This window comes from Panthera onca, chromosome D4 (assembly GCF_046562875.1).
Source record: "Panthera onca isolate mPanOnc1 chromosome D4, mPanOnc1 haplotype 2, whole genome shotgun sequence".
NCBI classification, from domain to species: Eukaryota; Metazoa; Chordata; class Mammalia; order Carnivora; family Felidae; genus Panthera; species Panthera onca.
Genome location: NC_138351.1, coordinates 75,078,460 through 75,098,796, shown reverse-complemented (window position 1 = coordinate 75,098,796; position 20,337 = coordinate 75,078,460). Strand labels below are relative to the sequence as shown.

The following is a 20,337-nucleotide window of genomic DNA, read 5'->3' as shown; positions in this document are numbered from 1 at the left end:
CTAATTAGTCCGAAAACCTTAGGAGTTTGGCCTTTCATAGTATGTTTTCTTTGATCATTTCCCAAATAAAAGGGGAAATACATTTGTATTGAGACGTAAGTGACACAGAACACTGCTCGTGTTTAAGGAGCACAACGTGTTGGGAAAAAATAGTAAAATAGCCTGGACGTCACTCCTCAGAGACAACTCCTATGAACATTTGGGCATATTCCTTCTCTGTCCCTTTATTTTATTTTTTTTTTTTCATTTTTTTTTTAACGTTTATTTATTTTTGAGACAGAGAGAGACAGAGCATGAACGGGGGAGGGTCAGAGAGAGAGGGAGACACAGAATCCGAAACAGGCTCCAGGCTCCGAGCTGTCAGCACAGAGCCCCATGCGGGGCTCGAATTCACGGACCGCAAGATCATGACCCGAGCCGAAGTCGGCCGCCCAACTGACGGAGCCACCCAGGCGCCCCCCCCTTCTCTGTCCCTTTAATACAGCTGAGGACCGCCAAGAGATGGCGATGTTTACATCCTATCTTAACACCTGAATTCAAAATTCAAAAGTAAAGTATGTTCACTGGAGAAGATGTAGAAAATCCTGCACTTAAGTATAAACTAGTGTGACGATTTTTCTGTCTGCCCTTCCCAGGTGTCCTGCTCACATGCATAATAGTAGTTCAATAAAATTGGCATTTATTTACTCTGCCCCGCCCTCCATGACCAGGTAGCATTAAGATTCTTCTGTGTCCAGAGGACCTTTGCAGAATAGTAAGGTATAGAGTGTTTACGTGATCTCATTTTTTTTTTTTTTTTTAAATAAGGGAAACCTATTCATCGGTACTTAGTTACACATGTGGAGAGAAGGCCTGGGAAGAGGCCCAACACCTTGTTACTGGTGATTACTTTCCAGTCATAGCCTGAGGGCCTGAGATGGGTTTTTAAGGGTACGGGGCTTTAGGAGCACGATTTATACAGTTTGTATATACCTCCCCCCCTTTTTAAAGTTTCACTGTTTTCTACTGTGAGTGAATGTTTGTTTTGTAATTTTTTAAAAGTTTAGCTGGAGGGGTGCCTGGGTGGCTTGATCGGTTAAACGTCCGACTTCGGCTCCGGTCATGATCTCACGGCCTGTGAGTTCAAGCCCCGCGTCGGGCTCTGTGCTGACAGTTCAGAGCCTGGAGCCTGTTTCAGATTCTGTGTCTCCCTCTCTCTCTGCCCCTCCCCTGTTCATGCTCTGTCTCTCTCTGTCTCAAAAATAAATAAATGTTAAAAAAAAAAAATTAAAAATAAATAAATAAAAAGTTTAGCTGGAGAAAACTAAAACTACTCTACACTATTATTCTTTATGGTTTTATACTATCACTGTATGGATATACCATATTGTATTTGATCAATTCCTAGACATTTAGAAGGGAGTCCAAATAATTATTATTATTTGGGGGGGGGGTAATTCTTTTGTTTTGTGTAGTTGTTGATGGGGTTCTTGAGCAAACGGCTCAGCAAGTATTCTTGAGACATCGTTGGTGCAAAAAGGTGATTTATTAAAGCATGGGGACAGGACCTGTGGGCAGAAAGAGCTGCACGGGGGCTGTGAGGGGTGACTGATTATATACTTTAAAGTTAGCGGGAGTTAGGGAGAGCGTTAAGTCTCTAAGGAATTTGAAAGCAAGGCTTTCAGGACCTTGAGGGGCTAGCTGCTGTTAAGATAAGGTTACTTTTAGTCTTTAATAAAACAAAAACATTAAGGAAGTAAGGCAGCCATGAGCTGCTTGAGGAGGGTCACGCTCTGTGTGTTTCAGGTGTCTGACAGAGGGCTGCATGCTGTAAGATTTACTTCAAGCTACATTTCTCTTGCCCTTGTTTCCCTCATCAGTTGTGATGACTTTCTTGGGGTTCATTCCTAGAAGTAAAGCTGCAAGGGTTTTTGCACCATTTTGGCAAACATTTCTTAGCAAGTTTGAACCAAGGTGGCCCCAGCTGGCAAAGTGCCGGGTGTCCCTTTAACCCTTCCTCACCCAGATGGGCTGGTAGAACCTGTTCAGTGTTCAGCTCTATTTGGCTGAGTGCCTACTGTGTTTTGAGTGCCGCCCACGTAGTAGGCAGAATAGAGGGCCCCGGGGGTGTCTACCTCCCCCCCATCTGGGGATGTGTCTACATCCCCAGAACCTGTGACTGTGTTAGATAATACGATAAAGGGGAATTAAGATTGCAGATGGAATGAAGGTTGCTCAGATAGATGGGGAACTGATCCTGGATTATCCAAGTGGGTCTAGTGGAATCACAAGTGTTTGTAAAAGCTGGGAAGGAAATCAGAAGAGAGGATCAGAGAGATGGCCGTGGGAGAAGGACTTGGCTGGAAGAGGCTGGTTCTGGTGATGGAGGAATGGGCCACCAGCCAAGGAATGTGGGTGGCTTCTAGAAGCTGGAAAAGACAAGGAAAGGGATTGTGTCCTAGAGGAACACAGCCTGCTGCCATCTTGATCTTAGCCCAGTGAGATCCGTGTCAGACTTCTGACCTGCAGAACTGTAGGATAATAAGTTTGTGTTCTTTTAAGCCACCGGTTTGTGGTAATTTTTTCACCTATAGTTTGTATGGGAAACTAACACAGTACGTACCGTATCCCCCAACACCCGCAGGTGCTGGCCCTCAGGAGGTGCTTGGTTCCCGTCCGCATGGTTCTGTGTTCACTCATTTGCCCAATCTTACAAGACACAGAGGTGATTTTAGAATTGCCACATGTATACCTCTGGGCAAAGCAAACCTCCTAAGCTGAGTTTCTGCAATTTTTGCAGTTCCTTTTGTCTTTAAACAGAGGGTTTATAGGCAAAGGATGATGTTACTTGCATTATTTCTTTTTCTTCTTTAGCTTGGTTCTGTTATCCGTTTGAAACAGATTTATTGGTTTCTCCTGAATTCAGGAGGGATTTCCCCATCTGTATTGATTTAATTTTACATCTTGAATAACTGAAACATCAAAACTATTCCCCAAAAGGTGTACTCAGTGTATCACTTCTCCCCCTCTTCCCCTCCCCCCCCCCTCCAGGTGCCCACCCCCTCCTTGGAGGTCACTAAATAAACCAGATTGTGTTCTGTTCCTGATTCTTTGTGCAAATAACAAGCAGATACTTGTATACTTTCTTCTTTCTTATTGGATAGGTAGGGCGCCATAGATCTTCTTTTGCCCTTGATTTTTTCAAAATTGAGTATCCTGGCAATCCCAGCATGTGAACACCCAGAAATCTTTGTCATTCTTTTTCACAGGTGCATGGCCCCCCAACCGTGTGGCTGCACCGTGCCTCATTCAGGCACTCCCCTCTCTATGAGCATCTAGGCTATCTTTTCTGTATGTTACAGTTACAGTGTTGCAAGAATAACTGCACATATGTATTTTCTTTCGAATTTTTTTTAATGTTTTCATTTATTTTGGAGAGAGAGAGACCCAGTGGGAGTGGGGGAGGGGCAGAGAGAAGGAGACACAGAATCTAAAGCAGGCTGCTGGCTCTGAGCTGTCAGCACAGAGCCCGACACGGGGCTCGAACTCACGGACCACGAGATCATGACCTGAACCGAAGCCACCCGCTTAACCAACTGAGCCCCCCGGGTGCCCCATTCTTGCTTTTGGCAGTGTACCTTTCAGGCACATTTCTAGAAGTGGGATTTCTGGGTCAGGTGGTAAATACATAGTATATAGTTTGTCGAGGAGTACCCAGGCCCACCTGTAAGTTCTGCTCTACCTGCATTCCCACGTGCCTGCTTCCCTACCGCTCACTGACAGGTATTGTCCTGACGGGTATTGTGCAGTTTGTAACTGTCTCCAATCTGACAGGTGAGAAACAGTATCTTGATGTAGCTTTATCTTGCGATTTTCTTTATAAGTGACCTTAAACATCTTCTTTTTTCATGTGAGTAAGGACCATTTTTAATGGCTTTTTTTTTACCTTGTTCATGTTTTTTACTGTCCTTTTGCTATCAGAATTTTGCATCTTTTTTCCCCTAAAATTTAAGAATTCTTTATATATTATAGTAATCAGCCCTTTGTCTGTGATCTGTGTTACAAATGTTTCTTCCTCCCTGGTTGTCATTTTCTTTTCACTTTGCTTATCGAGTTTTTTTTTCAGTGTGAAAGTTCCTTTTTTTTTTTTTATCATTTGGCTTAATAATCAATCCTTTCTTTTATTAAATCTGAGTTCTTTTTAGAAAACTTTTCCTTAGGCCCAAGGTACAGAGGATTGTACCCATTTTTTCTTCTAATACTCGTAAGTACATTTTCCCCTTCGGATCTCTGATCTGTTTGGCATTTATTCTCGTGTAGGGTATAAGATATGGATCCATATTATCTCTTTTCCAATGGTGACATTCTTGTCCCTGTACTATGTATTAAAAGCACAGCTTTGCCACAGAGATTTGCAACGTCACTTTTATCATATAATCCACCCCCATGTGTCTGTGGGCCTATTTCTAGGCTGTTTTCCTGCCTGTTCTTCTACTCATGAGTCTGTGCCCCACCATTCGAGTTACAGAGGCTTAGAGCAGACATTAGTATCTGGTACATCCTCCCATAGCTCTTCTGTATCAGAGTTTTCCAGCCATTTTTGCATTTTGATTTTTTTAATGCAAAATTAAAAGTTACTAGAGTCCTTCTCAGAGCCATTTTATTTTTTTCAAGTTTATTTATTTATATTGAGAGAGACAGAGACCGCGTGAGTGGGGGAAGGGCAGAGAGAGAGAGAGAGAGAGAGAGAGAGAGAGAGCATCCCAAGCAGGCTCCGTGCTGTCAGCACAGAGCCAGACCCCGGGCTTGAATTCACGAGACCGCAAGATCGTGACCTGAGCCAAAACTAAGAGTCGGATGCTAAACCAATGGAGCCACCCAGGCGCCCTGAGAGAGCCATTATAGATGAACAGGATGATGGAGCAAAACAGTACAGAGTTGCCATATATCTTCCTCCCCATCCTTTCCATACTCGGTTTCCCCGATTGTTAACGTCTTAGGTGTGGCACACTTACTGCAATGATGAGCCAGGAGTGATGCCTTTGTTACTCTTGTTATTTGCTATTTAAATTCATAGTTTACTTTAGGGTTCACTCCTGGTGTCGTACAGATTTTGGGTGTTTTAACGATAAATGTGGGATGTCACGTACGCACGTGTTACAGTATCAGACGGCAGAGGGTCACTGCCCTAAAAAACCACCTGTGATTTACTTATCATCCCTCCCTCCTTCCCCGGCCCGCAGCAATGCTGATCTCTTTTCTGTCTCCATACTTTGCCTCTTCTAGACTGTCACAGAGTTGAAATGTACAGTATGTAGCCTTTTCAGACTTAATTACATGTGCCGGTTTTTCTTTCACGTGAACTTTAAAGAAAAAAAATTTTAATGTTTATTTTTGAGAGAGAGAGAGACAGAGCGTGAGCGGGGGAGGGGCAGAGAGAGAGGGAGACACAGAATCTGAAGCAGGCTCCAGGCTCTGAACCATCAGCACAGAGCCCGACGTGGGGCTCGAACTCATCAACCACGAGATCATGACTCGAACTCATCAACCGCGAGATCATGACCTGCACCGAAGTCGGAGGCTCAACCGACTGAGCCACCCAGGCGCCCCTCACATGAGCTGTTATATCAGCTTACCTAACAATAGCTTGTTGGTGTTTCACTGGGAGAATGTTAAATTTTCAGTGGAGCGAGAAAGGGCATCTTAAGGATGCTGATTCATTTCCAGGAACAGGGGAGTTTCTTTCTCTTTGTCAAGTTGATTTGGAGTGTTTAAAGCTCTCATTGCCTAGTTGTCGCACACTTCTTGTTAAGTTTATCCTCAAGTACTTCCTGTCTTCTGTTGCTACAATAAATGGGGCTTCCCCTGCTGTGACATCTTCTGGCTGGTTACTGCTTCTGTGTGTAAGGGTGTGGGTTTGAACTGGAGAACTCAGATTCTTGAAGGCCCACAGCAACGCGAAGCAGGTGATAGGGCTGGGTCCTGGGAGGCCCTGGGCCCGTGACGTCTCTTCTCTACTCCCCGCCCCATGTTCTGTCTCCCAAAATGAGGGACTGAATAAGTGTGTGCCGTTTTCCAGGGTGTAATTCCAGCTGAAACAAAGTTGTGATTTGTGTTCTTACCTCTTTGCCTTCCATTTGATTGAAAAAAAGTGGGGGTGGCGGATATTCTTTCCCTGCCGCGGCATACAGAGCTGGACTGCTAGCTCCCAGCTCCCTACATGCCCTGGCCTTGTCAAACTAAACCTTTATATAAACGGAAAATGTCGCCTGCCTGTCTACAGGCACCAGAAGGGGCAGGGGACTGCTTGCTTGTGTGTATGCTTGTTCATCGTTCATTGAACTGTTTATTCACTGGCTTGCTGAGTCTGTCAGGCATCTATTTGTTGGGTGCCTCTCACAATACCATGCAAGGCACACTGGCCCTGAACTCAGTGCTTACAGCTCAGCATGATCTCACCCGTGGTGAGTGCTGTAGGGCATGCTGCCTGGTGCTCTGGGTGGGGACCAGGTGTACCTGCCTTGGGGGGGAGGGTGGTCAGAGAAGGCTCTTGACTGACACCTGAAGGTTGACTAGGAGTCATCTAAGTAAGGAATGGGGTCGGGGGAAACTTTGGGCAGAGAAACAGCATGTGCAAAGGCCCTGGGGTGGCCAGAGGCTCCATCCGTTCATAGAACTGAGACGTAACAAGTGTGGGTGGATTGGAAAATGCCTGGGGGAGAGAAGCGTGAGATGGATTAGCAAAGTAAGACCCCCCTCTCAGGGTAGGTAAGGGAGCTTAGTAGTCAGTGGGATGTTTTAAGGAAAGTATGACAAGACCAGATTTGCAGTTTAAATTGACCCCTTTGCCACATAAGGAGGTATATTAGTTAGGGTTTTCCAAAGAAACGGAACCAATAGGAGACAGAGAGATAGAAAGACAGATTAAGAGAAGTAAATTGAGATGAAATTTATTACAGGAGTTGACCCATGTGATTATGGAGACAGGGAAGTCCCACCATCTGCCATCTGCAATCTGGAGACCCAGGAAAGCTGGTGGTATAATTCGGTCCAAGTCCAAAGGCCTGGACAAGGGGAGCCGATTATGTAAGTCCGAGTGTGAAGGCCCCAAAATCGGGGGCTGGTGATATAAACCTCGGTCTGAGTCCTCAGGTCTGAGAATCAGCCACACTGCCTTCCAGGGGCAGGAGAAGCTGGGTGTCTCAGCTCAAGCAGGGCGAGTAGATTCACCCTTCCTCTGCCTTCTTGTTCCCCTCCACATTGGTCTCTGCCATGCACCTTGCTGAGGGCAGACTTCATTACTCAGTCTGTCACTTCAGGTGCTCATCTCTTCCTGAAACCCTCACAGCCACACCCAGAGATGATGACTTTCCGGCTCTGTGGGCATCTGTTAGCCCAGTCAGGCTGACACATAAAATTACCCGTCAGAGGAGCGTGTGGGAGAGGATGTTGAGTGTGGAAGCAGGGAGGCAGGTTCGGAGCCATGACAGTGGTCCAGGCGGGGGTCCCTGTTGGCCAGAACCTGGGTGCCTTAGTGGAGACGGACGGGAGTGAATGGATTAGAGACTGTTTCGGAGGGGAAGGGGATGGCTTTTTGGAGGTTTGGGGATTGAGCACGGGGATGGGAGCCGTGTGGAAATGAAGCTGGTGTGACTAGGGGAATGCATTTTTAATTTTATGTAAATTTAATCCATTTAATTTTAAATAAGTGCCTACTGTATTAGACAGTACCGATGGAGAATATTGCCATTATTGCAGAAAGTTCTTTTGGACAGTGCTGGTCGCAAGTGCCTTTAAGTCAACCTGATGTTAAATGGGCAAATACAAGTCTGGGGCTCAGAATAGCAGCTGGTCTAGGTTCAGATCGTGCTGTACAACTTGCTGGGTGTCCTTGGACAAGTGACTTCACCTCTCTGAACCTCACCACCCTCCTCTATAAAACAGGATATTCCATTCCATGCCTGGGGCGGTGCTGCGTAAGCTTAGAGCTCAGTTGTAGGTGGTGGGGTGGATACCTGTTACTCCCCCTGGGTTTGACCTTTGTAACTGCCCTGATAGGTTTCCTTGGATGTCAGACTCTCCTCTGGAAGGAGCTCTGGATTGGTTTCTCCACCCAGACTCTGACTTTGATGCGGAGTACAGCCTTGGGGAAGTGCTTTATCCTTTCCGGTTTCAGCTTTTCCATTGGCGGTGTGGGCGTTAGAGCAGACCGTCCTTGAGGGCTGCCCAGGTCCCTAATAGAATAAGCAAGTACCCACAACAACTGAGCTACGTTGGAAGAAGGAACCGGAAGGAGGAGGGACCTTCCAGAAGTCAGCATGCAACGGCTTTGCTGGTTCCATCCGTGGTATTTCTGGTTGGGTCCTGCCTCGTGAGAGTGCTAAACCAGAGGCTTGTGTGACGTGCTCGCCCAGGCCCAGCCCGTGCCCCCAGCTTGCTCCAGGAGCTTTCTGAGCATTTACCTTGACCTTTTTCTTTCTTTCTTTCTTTCTTTCTTTCTTTCTTTCTTTCTTTCTTTCTTTCTTTTAATTTGGACAAGGTTTACTGACTTCTGAACTGTTGGGAAAAACTAATGTTGTCTCATTAAAACTGCATTGCTCACTTGTACCAAAAAATACCCCCTACAAAAACCTGTTAAAGTTTCATGCCTGGCACAGAAGACTATTAAAGACTCATAATTGCAATAAAATCCTTCAGTGGGATTTGAGTCTTCCTTGTGGTAATGCTACAGTCAGCGGGGTCCCTACTGGAAGCTGCAAAAGCCATTTCAATAAAGGCTTCGGGAAGGAGGCAAAGATCACCCTAAAACTGCTTCCATCAGGGTCCTTGCCCGGCGGCTGGCAACGGGGCATGTGTGCTGGGGGGACAGACTCCCAGATCCAGTTGTTAGCAGGTTTCTGTCCTGACTCCCCCTGCTGGGGGGCGGAGGGGGTTGAGCTCAGAGCCTTTGCCATCCTGCCACCAGTTCTTCTAGCTCCTCTGTTTTCAGTCCCTTCACCAGGCAGGAATAGAGCACCTACTGTGTGCATGCCGAAAAGCCCATGCTTTGGGCTCAGGGGCTCAGCTCAGGGGTTGAGACATGGAAGAAGAATTGAACACAGAGGGATAGTCTGGTTTTTCCTAAAGGAGTTGTGACTGGCTCGAGCAGGGGCTTTGCAGGCGGGCAGAGCGAAGGCTAAATCCCAGCCCCTGGTCATTCCGCTTCCTGGCCTCAGTGTCCTCATCTGTAAAATGGGGATAACACTGTGTGCCTCGGAGATGTGCTCAAAATGTGTGATTCGAAGCTGAAGGCAGGGCCCAGGGAGGAGGCAGGTGAAAACAGAGGGTATGGTTTTGAGAGTCCCAGAGGTATTTGAGAGCCACTTCAGGGGTACACGCATGGTTTCTCAGAAACACAGCTAGCATTTATTGAGCACTTACTGGATGCTAGCTGCTGTTTTGCCTGCTTTATATGTGTCCATTCAGTAAGTGTGCACTCAGCACCTACTATGTACCAGATGCTGTCTTAGGTGCTGGGGCTACAGTAAAGGCTGGATTAAGTCATTTAACCCTGAAACCTATAAGGGTGGGCACTGATGCTATCCCCATTTTCCAGGGAAGGTGACTGAGGCACAGAGCGAGTGGGGAAATCACCCCAGGTCACACAAGCAGTAAGCGGCAGAGTCTGGGATTAGACCCAGAGGGCAGGCTCCTGTGTGTGTGCCCCTAACCACACGCCACAAGCCCTCCCACTTAGTGAGAGGTGGCCTTGTTCGTGTTTTGAGGGAAGATGGGCTTAGAGCAGTAGACGGATTCCCCTTGGGTCTCTTAGGGACGAAGAGGGGACCACCACCTGCTCAGGTGGGTCACTCCCAAGCCTGCTGACCACCTTCTGCTGCTCCAGGGGCCTCCCCCTGAGTGTTTCTGTGCCTTCCTCAGACCCAGAGGGAGTGAACTCCCACTTCCTGGCGATGGGTCAAGTTCAGGGGAGACCAGTGCTCTGTCCTTGCGGAGTGTCCCAGATCTGAGCCTGTCACTTGATGGGCTGTGGACGATGGAGGAGTCTTTCCTCTCCCTGAAGAGAAAGGGCATCCGTGGCCCGCCCCTTGCCTCTCCATCACTGGTGATAAACACGGTGGCCGTGGTGACAAATCTAATTAAGTCGCCTCTATCCGTTTGTCCTTCTGTGCCCTCCCCGTCGGCATCCCGCTTGCAGGCTGGACAGTATTAGACACTCGGTCACACTGCATGGGTCTCTCCTTCTCCAGGGGTCGTGTCCCGCTGAGCTCTGGGCGGTGTGGGTGTTTTCGTGGTCAGTTAGCCTCAGAGTCTGGCCTTTGCCTTTGCCTCACACTGTGGCCCTAGCCACATCCCCGCGTGGTCTGGGCCTCAGTCTCCCCATCTAGGAGACCCTTTGGAAGGCCCTGGCAGTCGTAGTGTCTTTGCCTCTCTACTTGTTGCCTCAACGGGTAAGAGAAAGTAACAGTGCAATGAATAAACACACAGAACTCTTAGTTTCGGGAGGAAAGAGCCCGATCAAGGTCTTTAAACATGCCACCTCCCACTTCACATCGTACAACCCAAGGGGAAGGGGCAGCGAATGGGCACGAGACTGGGACAGTGGGGAGGATGGGTTTCTCCCCTCCCGTCGCCATTTACTGAGCCAAGACTTGCCGAGAAAAAGGTGACAGTGGTGCAAAGAAGCTGCAAAAAGCTGGGCTCAAATGCTGGCTCTTTTTTCCCATCCTGTGTGACCAGGGACCCTGAGCAAGTGGCTTAACATCTCTGAACTCGTCCCCTGCGTTTGGAAGGGAAGCGAATGAAAGGCGATCAAAGCCCACCACGTGCTGCTGGTCCGGTTGGATTCTCATGGCCTCCTGGGCCTTGCTGGTAGTTTTGAGCCCATTTCACAGAGAGAACACTGAGACTCCATGCACTCAAGAGCAGTGCAGGGCCACACTGCTCCTGTTTCACCGTCAGCAGGCTTCAGAACCGGGGCCCTCTTCCTGCTGCACCATGGGGATGGGACTCTACACCCCAGCGGCCCCATGTGGCTCTGAGCAGCCAGGGAGGTGCTGCATTTGTTCGAAGTGGCTTGTGGACTCTCAGTGACGGTGGGCATGCAGATCCCTGTGCTGACAGGGCTGTCGGACCTGGGAAGCTTTCCAGCAAGTAGAGGATGTGAGAAGCGGGCACAGAGACACAGGAGTATCTCAGACCAACTCAGATGCCGTGGGCGGCTGCGTGGGCCCCCGAAGCCAGCCCTGTCTAGAACTTCGGTTTTGAAACAGACCCTGGGAGAAGAAGAAAGACCGGAGAAGATTGGAAGGAGATGGAAAAGGTGGGCTCACATACCCCCATCCCATGGGGGGTTTCCCCAGTGTGACTCCTGTTTCATACCTGTTCCCCAAATGGGTCACACACGAGCCCCACACTGCCTCCCACAAATCTGGTAGAGACATATTTATTTAACAGGCATGAAGGAAAAATAGGACTAGCACGGCAACCTTGTGGTTTCATGGATGTTAATCTTAGGGCAGGGCTGGAGGAAGTAGTGTGGGGGTAATTCACAGGGCTGAATAAATGACAGGTGCCAGGCTCAGGGCCGGGGAGAATAACTGGAGTTTGGAAGCCACCGTGCTAAATCAGCGCCCCCCCCCGCCATGGTTACAGATACTGCACCCCAGAGTTGTCAGATGAGCGAATCAAAATATAGGATGCCCGCGGCACCTGGGTGGCTCAGTCGGTTAAGCGTCTGACTTTAGCTCGGGTCATGTTCTGACGGCTCGTGAATTCGAGCCCCGCGTCGGGCTCGGTGCTGACAGCTCAGAGCGTGGAGCCTGCTTTGGATTCTGTGTCTCCCTCTCTCTCTGCTCCTCCCCTGCTTGCCCTCTGTCCTCTCTCTCTCTCTCAAAAATAAATAAACATTAAAAAAATTATATATATATATATGTGTGTATATATATGTATACACACATATATATATATATATATGATTCCTGTTGAAATTTGTTTCAGATACACCACGAGTACTTATTTTTTTAAAAACATTTATTTATTGTTGAGAGACCGAGCGAGACAGAGCATGAGCAGGGGAGGGGCAGAGAGAGAGGGAGACATAGAATCCCAAGCAGGCTCCAGGCTCTGAGCTGTCAGCACAGAGCCCGACGTGGGACTCGAACCCATGAACTGTGAGATCATGACCCAAGCCAAAGTCAGACACTTAACCGACTGAGCCACCCAGGTGCCCCACAGTGAGTACTTATTTTAGTGTATATACGTCCCATGCAGAGTTTGAGATGTTCCCCACCAAGCCTCTCTGGAGGGCTGGGTAGACCTCATGGAATTGAGTTGTCCTTCCTCCGGCTCCCCCTCCCCGGGACCTGCAGGGAGAGGCTTTTGCACAAAAGGATGCCCTGACATATCTGGTCTCTCAGATGCTAGTTCCTTTAATTAAACTGCTGGGATGGAAATAAAGTGTGTGAGGAAGATTAAAATTGATTCCTTTAGCTTAACAAAAGCCAAAGCTCTTGAGAGAGATACTTAAGGAGCCAGAACCCTTGAGCAGAGGGAGAGTACAGGCTGGGGCTGCAGCCCAGAGCTGTAGGGGCAGGTGGGTTGGCCGAGCGAGCCTGTGCAGAGGGCCGAGGTGGAGGCGCTAACACACGGCGGGCCGTGTCACAAGGTGGGGGCAGGGGGCGGGGGGGTGCTGGAAGCGCCTTCCATCCTCAGCAAGGCCCAAGTGCCCGCAGAAGTTCTTCTGCAAGCTCTGCTGCTAAGCATCTGAGAAAGCCAAGCCAGAGGCCAGGATGGGGCTGCGGAGGCCAGGGCGGGAAGTGGCAAACTCTGTACCTTGGTGCATAAGCACTTATTGAGCGCTTGCTGTATGCCAAGCCCAGAACCAGGTGTTGGGTCTCATCTCAGGCTCTTCCCAAGGAGACCAGCTGGGGCCGCCTAAGTTCTCAGGAGCCTGGGTTCACACCAAGGGAGCCCAAAGATGCGGAAAGAGACCGAGAGTTGGAGGTATCTCTGGGGACACTGGGAAACGACGCTGATGCTGTAGGCATGCGGAGGAGGACAGTTCTGGGGTAGCACCCCATTTTTACGCCCAAGGAAACCGAGGCACAGAAGCTTTTGGGGGATTTGCTTGAGCTCACAGGGCATGGAAGTAGCAGAGTCAGGATTTGAACCCGGGTCTGATGTCTTTGAAACCCTTAACCCTTAGTGCTCTTCTGCCTCCTGGATCGTGGTAGGTCATTGAGGTTTTGGAGCAGAGAAGGATGTCGTGCGAGCAAAAAGTCGAGGGCAAGTTAACCTGGCAACAGGGCTGAGGCCAGTTTAGAAGTTAATGCGCGGAGGAGGGGTGCTGGCTCAGGAACCTAGGTGTGAGGAGAAGGAGACCCAGGTTGGGGGGCCCCCAGGGGTGGGGGGAGGTGAAGATTGGGTGACACCTGCTGAAGGGTTACCAGGGGGAGTAAAGGCAGAGGTGACGATGGGGCGGGTTTTCAGACCTGGGTGCTGCAGGCAGGGCTGGGGAGTGACGGCAGGATGGTGGCTTTGGACGCGTGTCCCCGGGCAGAGCTCCTGACAGCAGCTGAGTAGGAGAAGGCTCTAGGGCCTTGGGGCCATGTCAGCGTGGGTCTGCCTGCCTCCTTTCCACTAGCTCTGTGACCGCCAACTATTTACTTAACCTCTCTGAGCCCCCATTTTCTCTCCGGTGGCATGAAGAGCAGTGATACCTCCTTTGCAGGATGTTGAGGATATTAAATAAGGAAAAAATGTACAAAGGGATGAACAAGGTACTCGATGCACAGTCAGCATCTGGTGAATAGTGGCTTGAACCTGGGGCTCCAGGCTGGTGTCCTCTTCTGGGCGCCGCTGGGCTGCCGCAGAGATGGTCCTGGTGCTGGGAACGGGTGTCTGACTTTTCATTCATCGGATGAATTTTTGTCGAAATCTCACTGTGTGCCGGGCCCCGGGGACCGTGTGGAGAGGCTGATGGGAGAACCCAATTACAGCCCCGAACTGAGCCCGCTCTCGAGTTGGAGCAGCAGGAGAGCAGGGGCGGGGCTGTCTTGCTCAGCACAGTGTCCCCGCACAGAGCTTGGCGCCTGGTAGGTGCGAGGTATATGTTGAAGGGGCTTGTGGGGGCAAAGGGGCAGCGGGCCTTCTCAGAGCACATCCGCGCTGGTGCAGAGGGGAGACGCCAAGACTGCATTTGCCTCCGCTTTCTGTACTGGAAACTCCCCACCTGCAGGCGAGGTGTTGAAGGAAAGACAAGAAACTGGAGACCAGGGTTCTGATCCTCAGCCTCGTCATTGCATCTTCTTCTCTCCTCCTTTTCTTCGAAATTCCCAAGTGGCTCGCCTTTTCCAAATTCTGCTTTGAAAAAAGCTGGGGAAACCCTCTGGGGTTGGTCCTGTGCCATAAGCAGGCTGGGAAGCTGGAGAGAAGGAAAAGAAGGCAGGAATGATCGGCGTTAGAAGGCTGCCCTTCAAGGCCCTGATGGGGAGCAGCCCTGGGCGCCCCCTCCAGGAGAAGCAGGGAAGAGAAACACCCGACCTTCCGTGTGGACCATTCTGGGAGTCTGTCGGATGCCCCACCTCACTCTAAGCCGTCTTCCCCTCCAGCCTCTTGTAATTCTGTCTCAGGTTTATTTTTATGGGGCAGCTACTTTTTTTCCTCTTATTTTTTTTTAAATCCTTTCACTAATGTGAAAAATGTGTTTTTGCATTACAAAATAAAACTGCCTACTTGTAAGAATCCAAGCAACATGTTATTGCTTTAACGGGAGGCTACTTTTCTCACTTACTGCTTCTTTCGTGAGTAAATGAAACTGTTGTTTGTATTTTAAGGAAATGTGCTCATGCCTGAGGTAAACATCTCAACCCTGTAGAAGCGAGAAAGGAAGTAATGGAAGTATGCCTTCACATCTGTCCCCGAGTCCTACCCCCCTGTATCATCCCCCACCAGGCCTCTGGGATGGCTGTTTTCTTCTAGATAAGGGGACCCCCAGGAATCTTGTAGATCCACCTCTCTAAATCATTGCTAGGTCGAGGGGAGGTAGCCCTTTCTAGTGACAGGAGCATGGGCTCAAGATCAGGATGGGAAAGTTGACTCTGCCATTGACTTGCTGTGTGACCCTCAGGCATCCTCATAACCTCTCTGGGCCTCCATGACTTCCTCGTTGGGCTGGCCAGGCGGAGAACCGGGATCGGGGCTCTGAAGCCCCTGGCATGAGTCGGTGTCTACAAGCAGCCCAGGCATTACTCTGTTGTTTGGTGGTCTTGGCAGGTTGGGGACCAGATTCTGGAGGTCAACGGGCGGAGCTTTCTCAACGTCCTGCATGACGAGGCGGTCAGGCTGCTCAAGTCATCCCAGCACCTGATCCTGACGGTGAAGGACGTCGGGAGGCTGCCCCATGCCCGCACCACTGTGGATGAGACCAAGTGGATTGCCAGTTCCCGGATTGGGGACACCACCACGAACTCAGCAGGGTCTGGCAGCATTGCTCACTCTGAGCCCCGGGACCGAAAGCCAGTGATGCCCACTCCCATCCCTTCAGCACACCCTGATCCCTAAAGATTCTGAGAGCCTGGGGTCCCATCCCAGGGTCCTTTGCATTTGTAAGGCGTGACCTTAGGCACATCCCTTCTCCTCTCCTGGCCCTTTTCCCATGGAAAGCTGAACTGCATAAGCCAACTCTCTTATCCTGTATTTCCCTGGGGCAAATCACTTAACTTAATCCTGGGCCTTTAGATGCTTCGTCTGAAAAGTGGGGAGCATAACCCCTGCCCCCATCCAGCTCTGGGAATGAGGAACCCTGTGAGTCACCCGAGGAAAAGGGTCGTGGGAGTCATAAAGTGACCACAGTTGCTGATGGCTGTGTACTTGCTGATAGCCTCACGCGTCAGCTTTGGGTTTCTAATCAGAAGTCTCAGACTGGTTGGTGGCCTCCCGGGCCAGATGCACCCAGAGCATCTCCTTCCCTTTCTTCCCTCCTTCTCTCCTGTCTCCTTTCCTGTTCACCAGCACGGTATCATAATTTTTTTTAGTTAGCTGCCAACATTTAAAAAGGCATCCGGTTTCCCATCAAAAAACAAAAACAAAAACCCTGACTTCTGGCTGCTGCTTTAAAATCAGGAATTCTAGCAGCTTGAGCGCATGTTTCTTCATGAAATTGGGCTGGAGCTGAGCTACACCTGCGAGTTGCATCTCTGGGTCTCCAGTTGGCCCCTGTCCTCACCCACCCTCCCTAGGGTTGGCCTTGACCCCGAGGCCACGGGTCTTCTGCTGTTTATTGTCTCCTGTCCTTGTGTTACCTGCCTGGTCCTGTAGGGCTGCTGAGCCAGGAGTTCACCTCGCGTGGTTTTAGAAATGCTGCCCCCGTGCTTGATGAGGGGGCTGGAAGCCGCTCATCTGCCCAGGGGTTCCTATGCCCTTGAGTAGCCCCAGCGAGTGGAGGCCATGGTTCTCTCAACACTTTTGCTCACCCCGCTCCAGATTGGCCTTTCCCTTGCTGGTGCCTGTTAGAACTGCTCGGCCATGCAGCTGAACACGTTTCTCTTTCTCATAGGTTTCCTGGGGATCTTACAACGGAAGGGACAAACAAGGTAGGGAGCTCTCCGTCATTGGTTATCTGTAGCTTCTTCATACACCCCCGTGTAGGGGGCTCTGGGCCTGGCAGGTGCATGGAGCCACTCACGTGCATGATCTCATTTCATTTGAGCAGCCCGCCGACTGTCCGTTCGTCCGTCCTCCCTTACATTCCTCACACATCTGTGAGCACCACCAGGTTCCAGGTACCAGGGCTAATGGCACTAAACAGAACAGGTCAATTCCTGCCCTCATGGAGGAGGGTATACTTAGTGAAGGAGACCCCCACACGTAAAAAAAATCCTGCACACGTGTCTAATCACAGAAGACGTTCAGTGCCATCAGGCAAGGTGCTGGGGAGCGTGGGAGAGACTAACAGATGGGACACCTGATTTAGGTGGTGAGAGGCAGAGGGGCGAGTGAGGACTCTGTGAATCGGTGACACGATACTCGGGCTGTGAACTGAATGTTACATAGGAGTAGCCAGAACAAAGTCCGGTGCAGGAGCACGAGGGGACAGCATGTGCCAGAGCCCCGCTGTGCCAAAAAGGTGGCTTGTTGGAGGCAAGGAGAGTGTAAGGGGGTGTGGCGAGCAAAGAGGAGCGGGGAACAGAGTGATGGCAGGCAGGGTCCCCAGATCACATGGGGGCTCTGTGGGCCCGTAAGAGGTTTGGCATCTAACCACGGAAAGGCTTAAGCAGGGGAGCAAGACGACGCGATTCCTATTATTACAAGATCATTTCAGCAGCTCTGCATAGGTGATGGGGGAGGCAGAGGGGAGGAGCGGGGACACCCTCCCCCCCAATGGCATCTTAGTCACACCTCCCAGTGACTCCTGAGGCAGTGGCGAGGAGGGGGTGGAGAGTGTGTGCAGATCTGCACCATATTTTGGAAGTAAGGTTACTGTTATCCCCAGTTTACCAAGGGAGATACTGAAACCTGGAGAATAAATTGGGAGCCATAATAAAATTGCTCGACTCTGATTGGTTTCAGGACCTGATGAGATAATGTATGTCAAAGTGCGGGCTAAGGCGTGAATGCCGTTTGCACCTGCACACGGCCTCGTGGTCTGAGAACGGACCTGTAACTAACGTCTCCTGCAGGTGCACCGGGTAGGCCGAGGCCACAGAGGGACCCACCACATCCCTCTGCACTGTGGTCACTGGCGTGGCCTGGCCACTTGGCCCCAGAGCAGTTCAGAATTCCCAGACACCTGTCTTCCTGTTTTTCAGCTGGGATTTTACAAGGGCCCGGCTGGCTCCCAGGTGACCCTGAGCAGCCTGGGCAACCAGACGCGCCTGCTGCTGGAGGAGCAGGCGCGGCACCTGCTGAATGAGCAGGAGCGAGCCACCATGGCCTACTACCTGGAGGAGTACCGTGGCGGCGGTGTCTCCGTGGAAGCCCTGGTCATGGCCCTGTTCGAGCTGCTCAACACGCACGCCAAGGTGACCCGAGCCCCTCCAGGGGCAAGGCAAAAGTCCTCCAGGGCTCGGCATCCTCCCTGCCTCCCTCCGTCCCCCACCCCTCTAGTGAGAACCCACAAAGAGTCGGGCTGAAACAGCCCTGGGCAGAGACTGGTGACCGAGGCAGCCAGGAAAGCCAGCCCATAGACTCCTGGGGACATAGTCAGTTAAAGTCCCCGGTGATGGGGGCCCCAGTGAAATAGCTGTCAATGCTGAGCATACATTTAGAGTCATCTGGATTGCTCTTCAAAAGCAGTGCCCGGGCCCCACCCCCCGGGCTGGTTAACTCCATATACCCGTGGATGGGAGTTTGCCACAACTCCCGGGCGATTGTGCCGTGCTGCCAGCTTTGAGAACCCTGCTCTGCTCTCGAGGAAGTCTGGGGCCCAGAAGCTGCACGAAGGAAGAAGTGATTAAATCCACTGGGAGCAGTTGCATGCGGGAAGGCTTAAGGGAAGGGCATTCTGGGTGGGAGGGACAGCCAGGGGCTGCCCGGTGTGTTCAGGGAGCTGCTGTCACGTGTGCTTGCTGATAAGATGCCAGTGAGGACAGGGTGAGAGGGAAGCAGGAGTCAGATGATGCTGGCCCGGCCTTCAGGGTATCGTGCTTGGACTTCTTCTAGGACAGTGGGGAGCCGCGGGGGGTTAAGGAGGGAGGCCAGTGGTCAAGTTGGCACGCAGGTCATTGTGGGTAGCAGGGGACAGGTCCCATCTGCTGGCGAAACCCGGGCTGAGTGCCCTGTTTGTCCCCATGCCCAGTTCTCGCTCCTGTCCGAGGTGAGAGGCACCATCTCCCCCCAAGACCTGGACCGCTTCGACCACCTGGTGCTGAGGCGGGAGATCGAGTCCATGAAGGCACGGCAGCCCCCGGGCCCTGGGGCCGGGGACACCTACTCCACGGTCTCCTACAGCGACACGGGCTCATCCACAGGCAGCCACGGCACCTCCACCACTGTCAGCTCAGCCAGGGTGAGCTGCCCCGGCCCTGGCCCTGGCCCTGGCTCGAGGGCCAGCAAGGGTGGGGCGCCAAGATACTGGCTTTGCAGTGAGACCGACGTAGGCGTGAATCTCAGCACCACCCCTTAGCAGCTCTGTGCCTTGCCTTTCTTTCAACGTTTTTTTTTTTTTTTTTTTTTAATTTATTTATTTTTGGGACAGAGAGAGACAGAGCATGAACGGGGGAGGGGCAGAGAGAGAGGGAGACACAGAATCGGAAACAGGCTCCAGGCTCCGAGCCATCAGCCCAGAGCCTGACGCGGGGCTCGAACTCACGGACCGCGAGATCGTGACCTGGCTGAAGTCGGACGCTCAACCGACTGCGCCACCCAGGCGCCCCTGTGCCTTGCCTTTCTGAGCCTCAGTTTCTTCCCTGGGAAAAAACCTCATCATCGCTGAGTGCCTGATGCGTGCCAGGCACGGCTGTGGGAGACAGCGAGTGAATGAGGCAGATGTGGCCCTGCCTCTTGGGCTCACGGTCTGGGGGTGGGGGGGGGAGGGTGCGCTCAGAGATAAAGGAGAAAAAGGCCGGTAATGAGACAAATAGAGAAAATAGTGACAGTCGTGGGAGGGTCCCACGAGAAACCGTGGCAGTGCATTCATGGTGGTCACGGTGATGGCATCTTCCCCGAGATACACCTTCTTGTCTTTGGAACCCACCCTGACTTTCACCCAGACTTGCCAGCCCTCCAGAAAAGCATCTGGTCCATCCTGGGTTCTGCCGCCAGGATGCTTAGAGGCAAATTAATCCCAGGAAGCCTTTGCAAGAAGGGGCAGAGAAAATGCCTTGCTGCTTGGTATGGGAACCAGGTGTCACCGTCATTCTGGTAGGAAGAGCAGGGCTGGAGGTCAGGAGAGTTGGAGTGGCTCATGCTCTCCTTTCCTGTCTCTGGATCATTCCTCACCACTCTCCTGTGGAAGGGGCAGGGGAAAGCATGTTTCTCAAGCACTGCTGCTCCCAGACGCAGAATTGGGAGCTCTTACAGGTGGAATCTCAATCGACTCCGGACAGACGCAGTTAGTTGTCCTGCTGGAGGAACAGGAGCTCCAGGGGTGCAGTGACGTCCAAGGTTGCATACCGGTGGTTAGTGGGCACGGATGAGCTTGCACCCACCAGGAAACGGCCCTGGGGCGGCTCCCTTTGCTTTGCAGACTCCATCTCCCAGCGTGGCTTGTTTTTTGTTTTGTTTTGTTTTGTTTTTAGCTCTGAGGATTTGAGTTTCTGTAGCAACTTCTATTCCTCTGCTTCCTACCCCTACCATTCTGAGTCACCTTCCTCCCCAGGAGTCCTTGTCCCTTCCTGGGGTGACCAGGAAGCTGCCAGG

The 20,337-nt window shown here is 51.2% G+C and overlaps 1 protein-coding gene across 5 annotated transcripts in view; it reads left to right on the top strand.

The window, feature by feature from the left end:
* Positions 1-20,337, top strand: part of WHRN (whirlin) — a 95,414-nt gene that overhangs the window by 58,441 nt on the left and 16,636 nt on the right. For 4 of the 5 annotated variants that reach the window (XM_078436563.2, XM_078436561.2, XM_078436562.2 and 1 more), the window contains exons 4-7: positions 15,253-15,455; positions 16,535-16,571; positions 17,787-17,999; positions 18,776-18,985. In XM_078436563.2, the coding sequence (XP_078292689.2) occupies positions 15,253-15,455; positions 16,535-16,571; positions 17,787-17,999; positions 18,776-18,985 (663 nt within the window). The remainder of the gene's footprint in view (positions 1-15,252; positions 15,456-16,534; positions 16,572-17,786; positions 18,000-18,775; positions 18,986-20,337) is intronic. The other variant, XM_060608905.3, reaches the window with a different exon arrangement.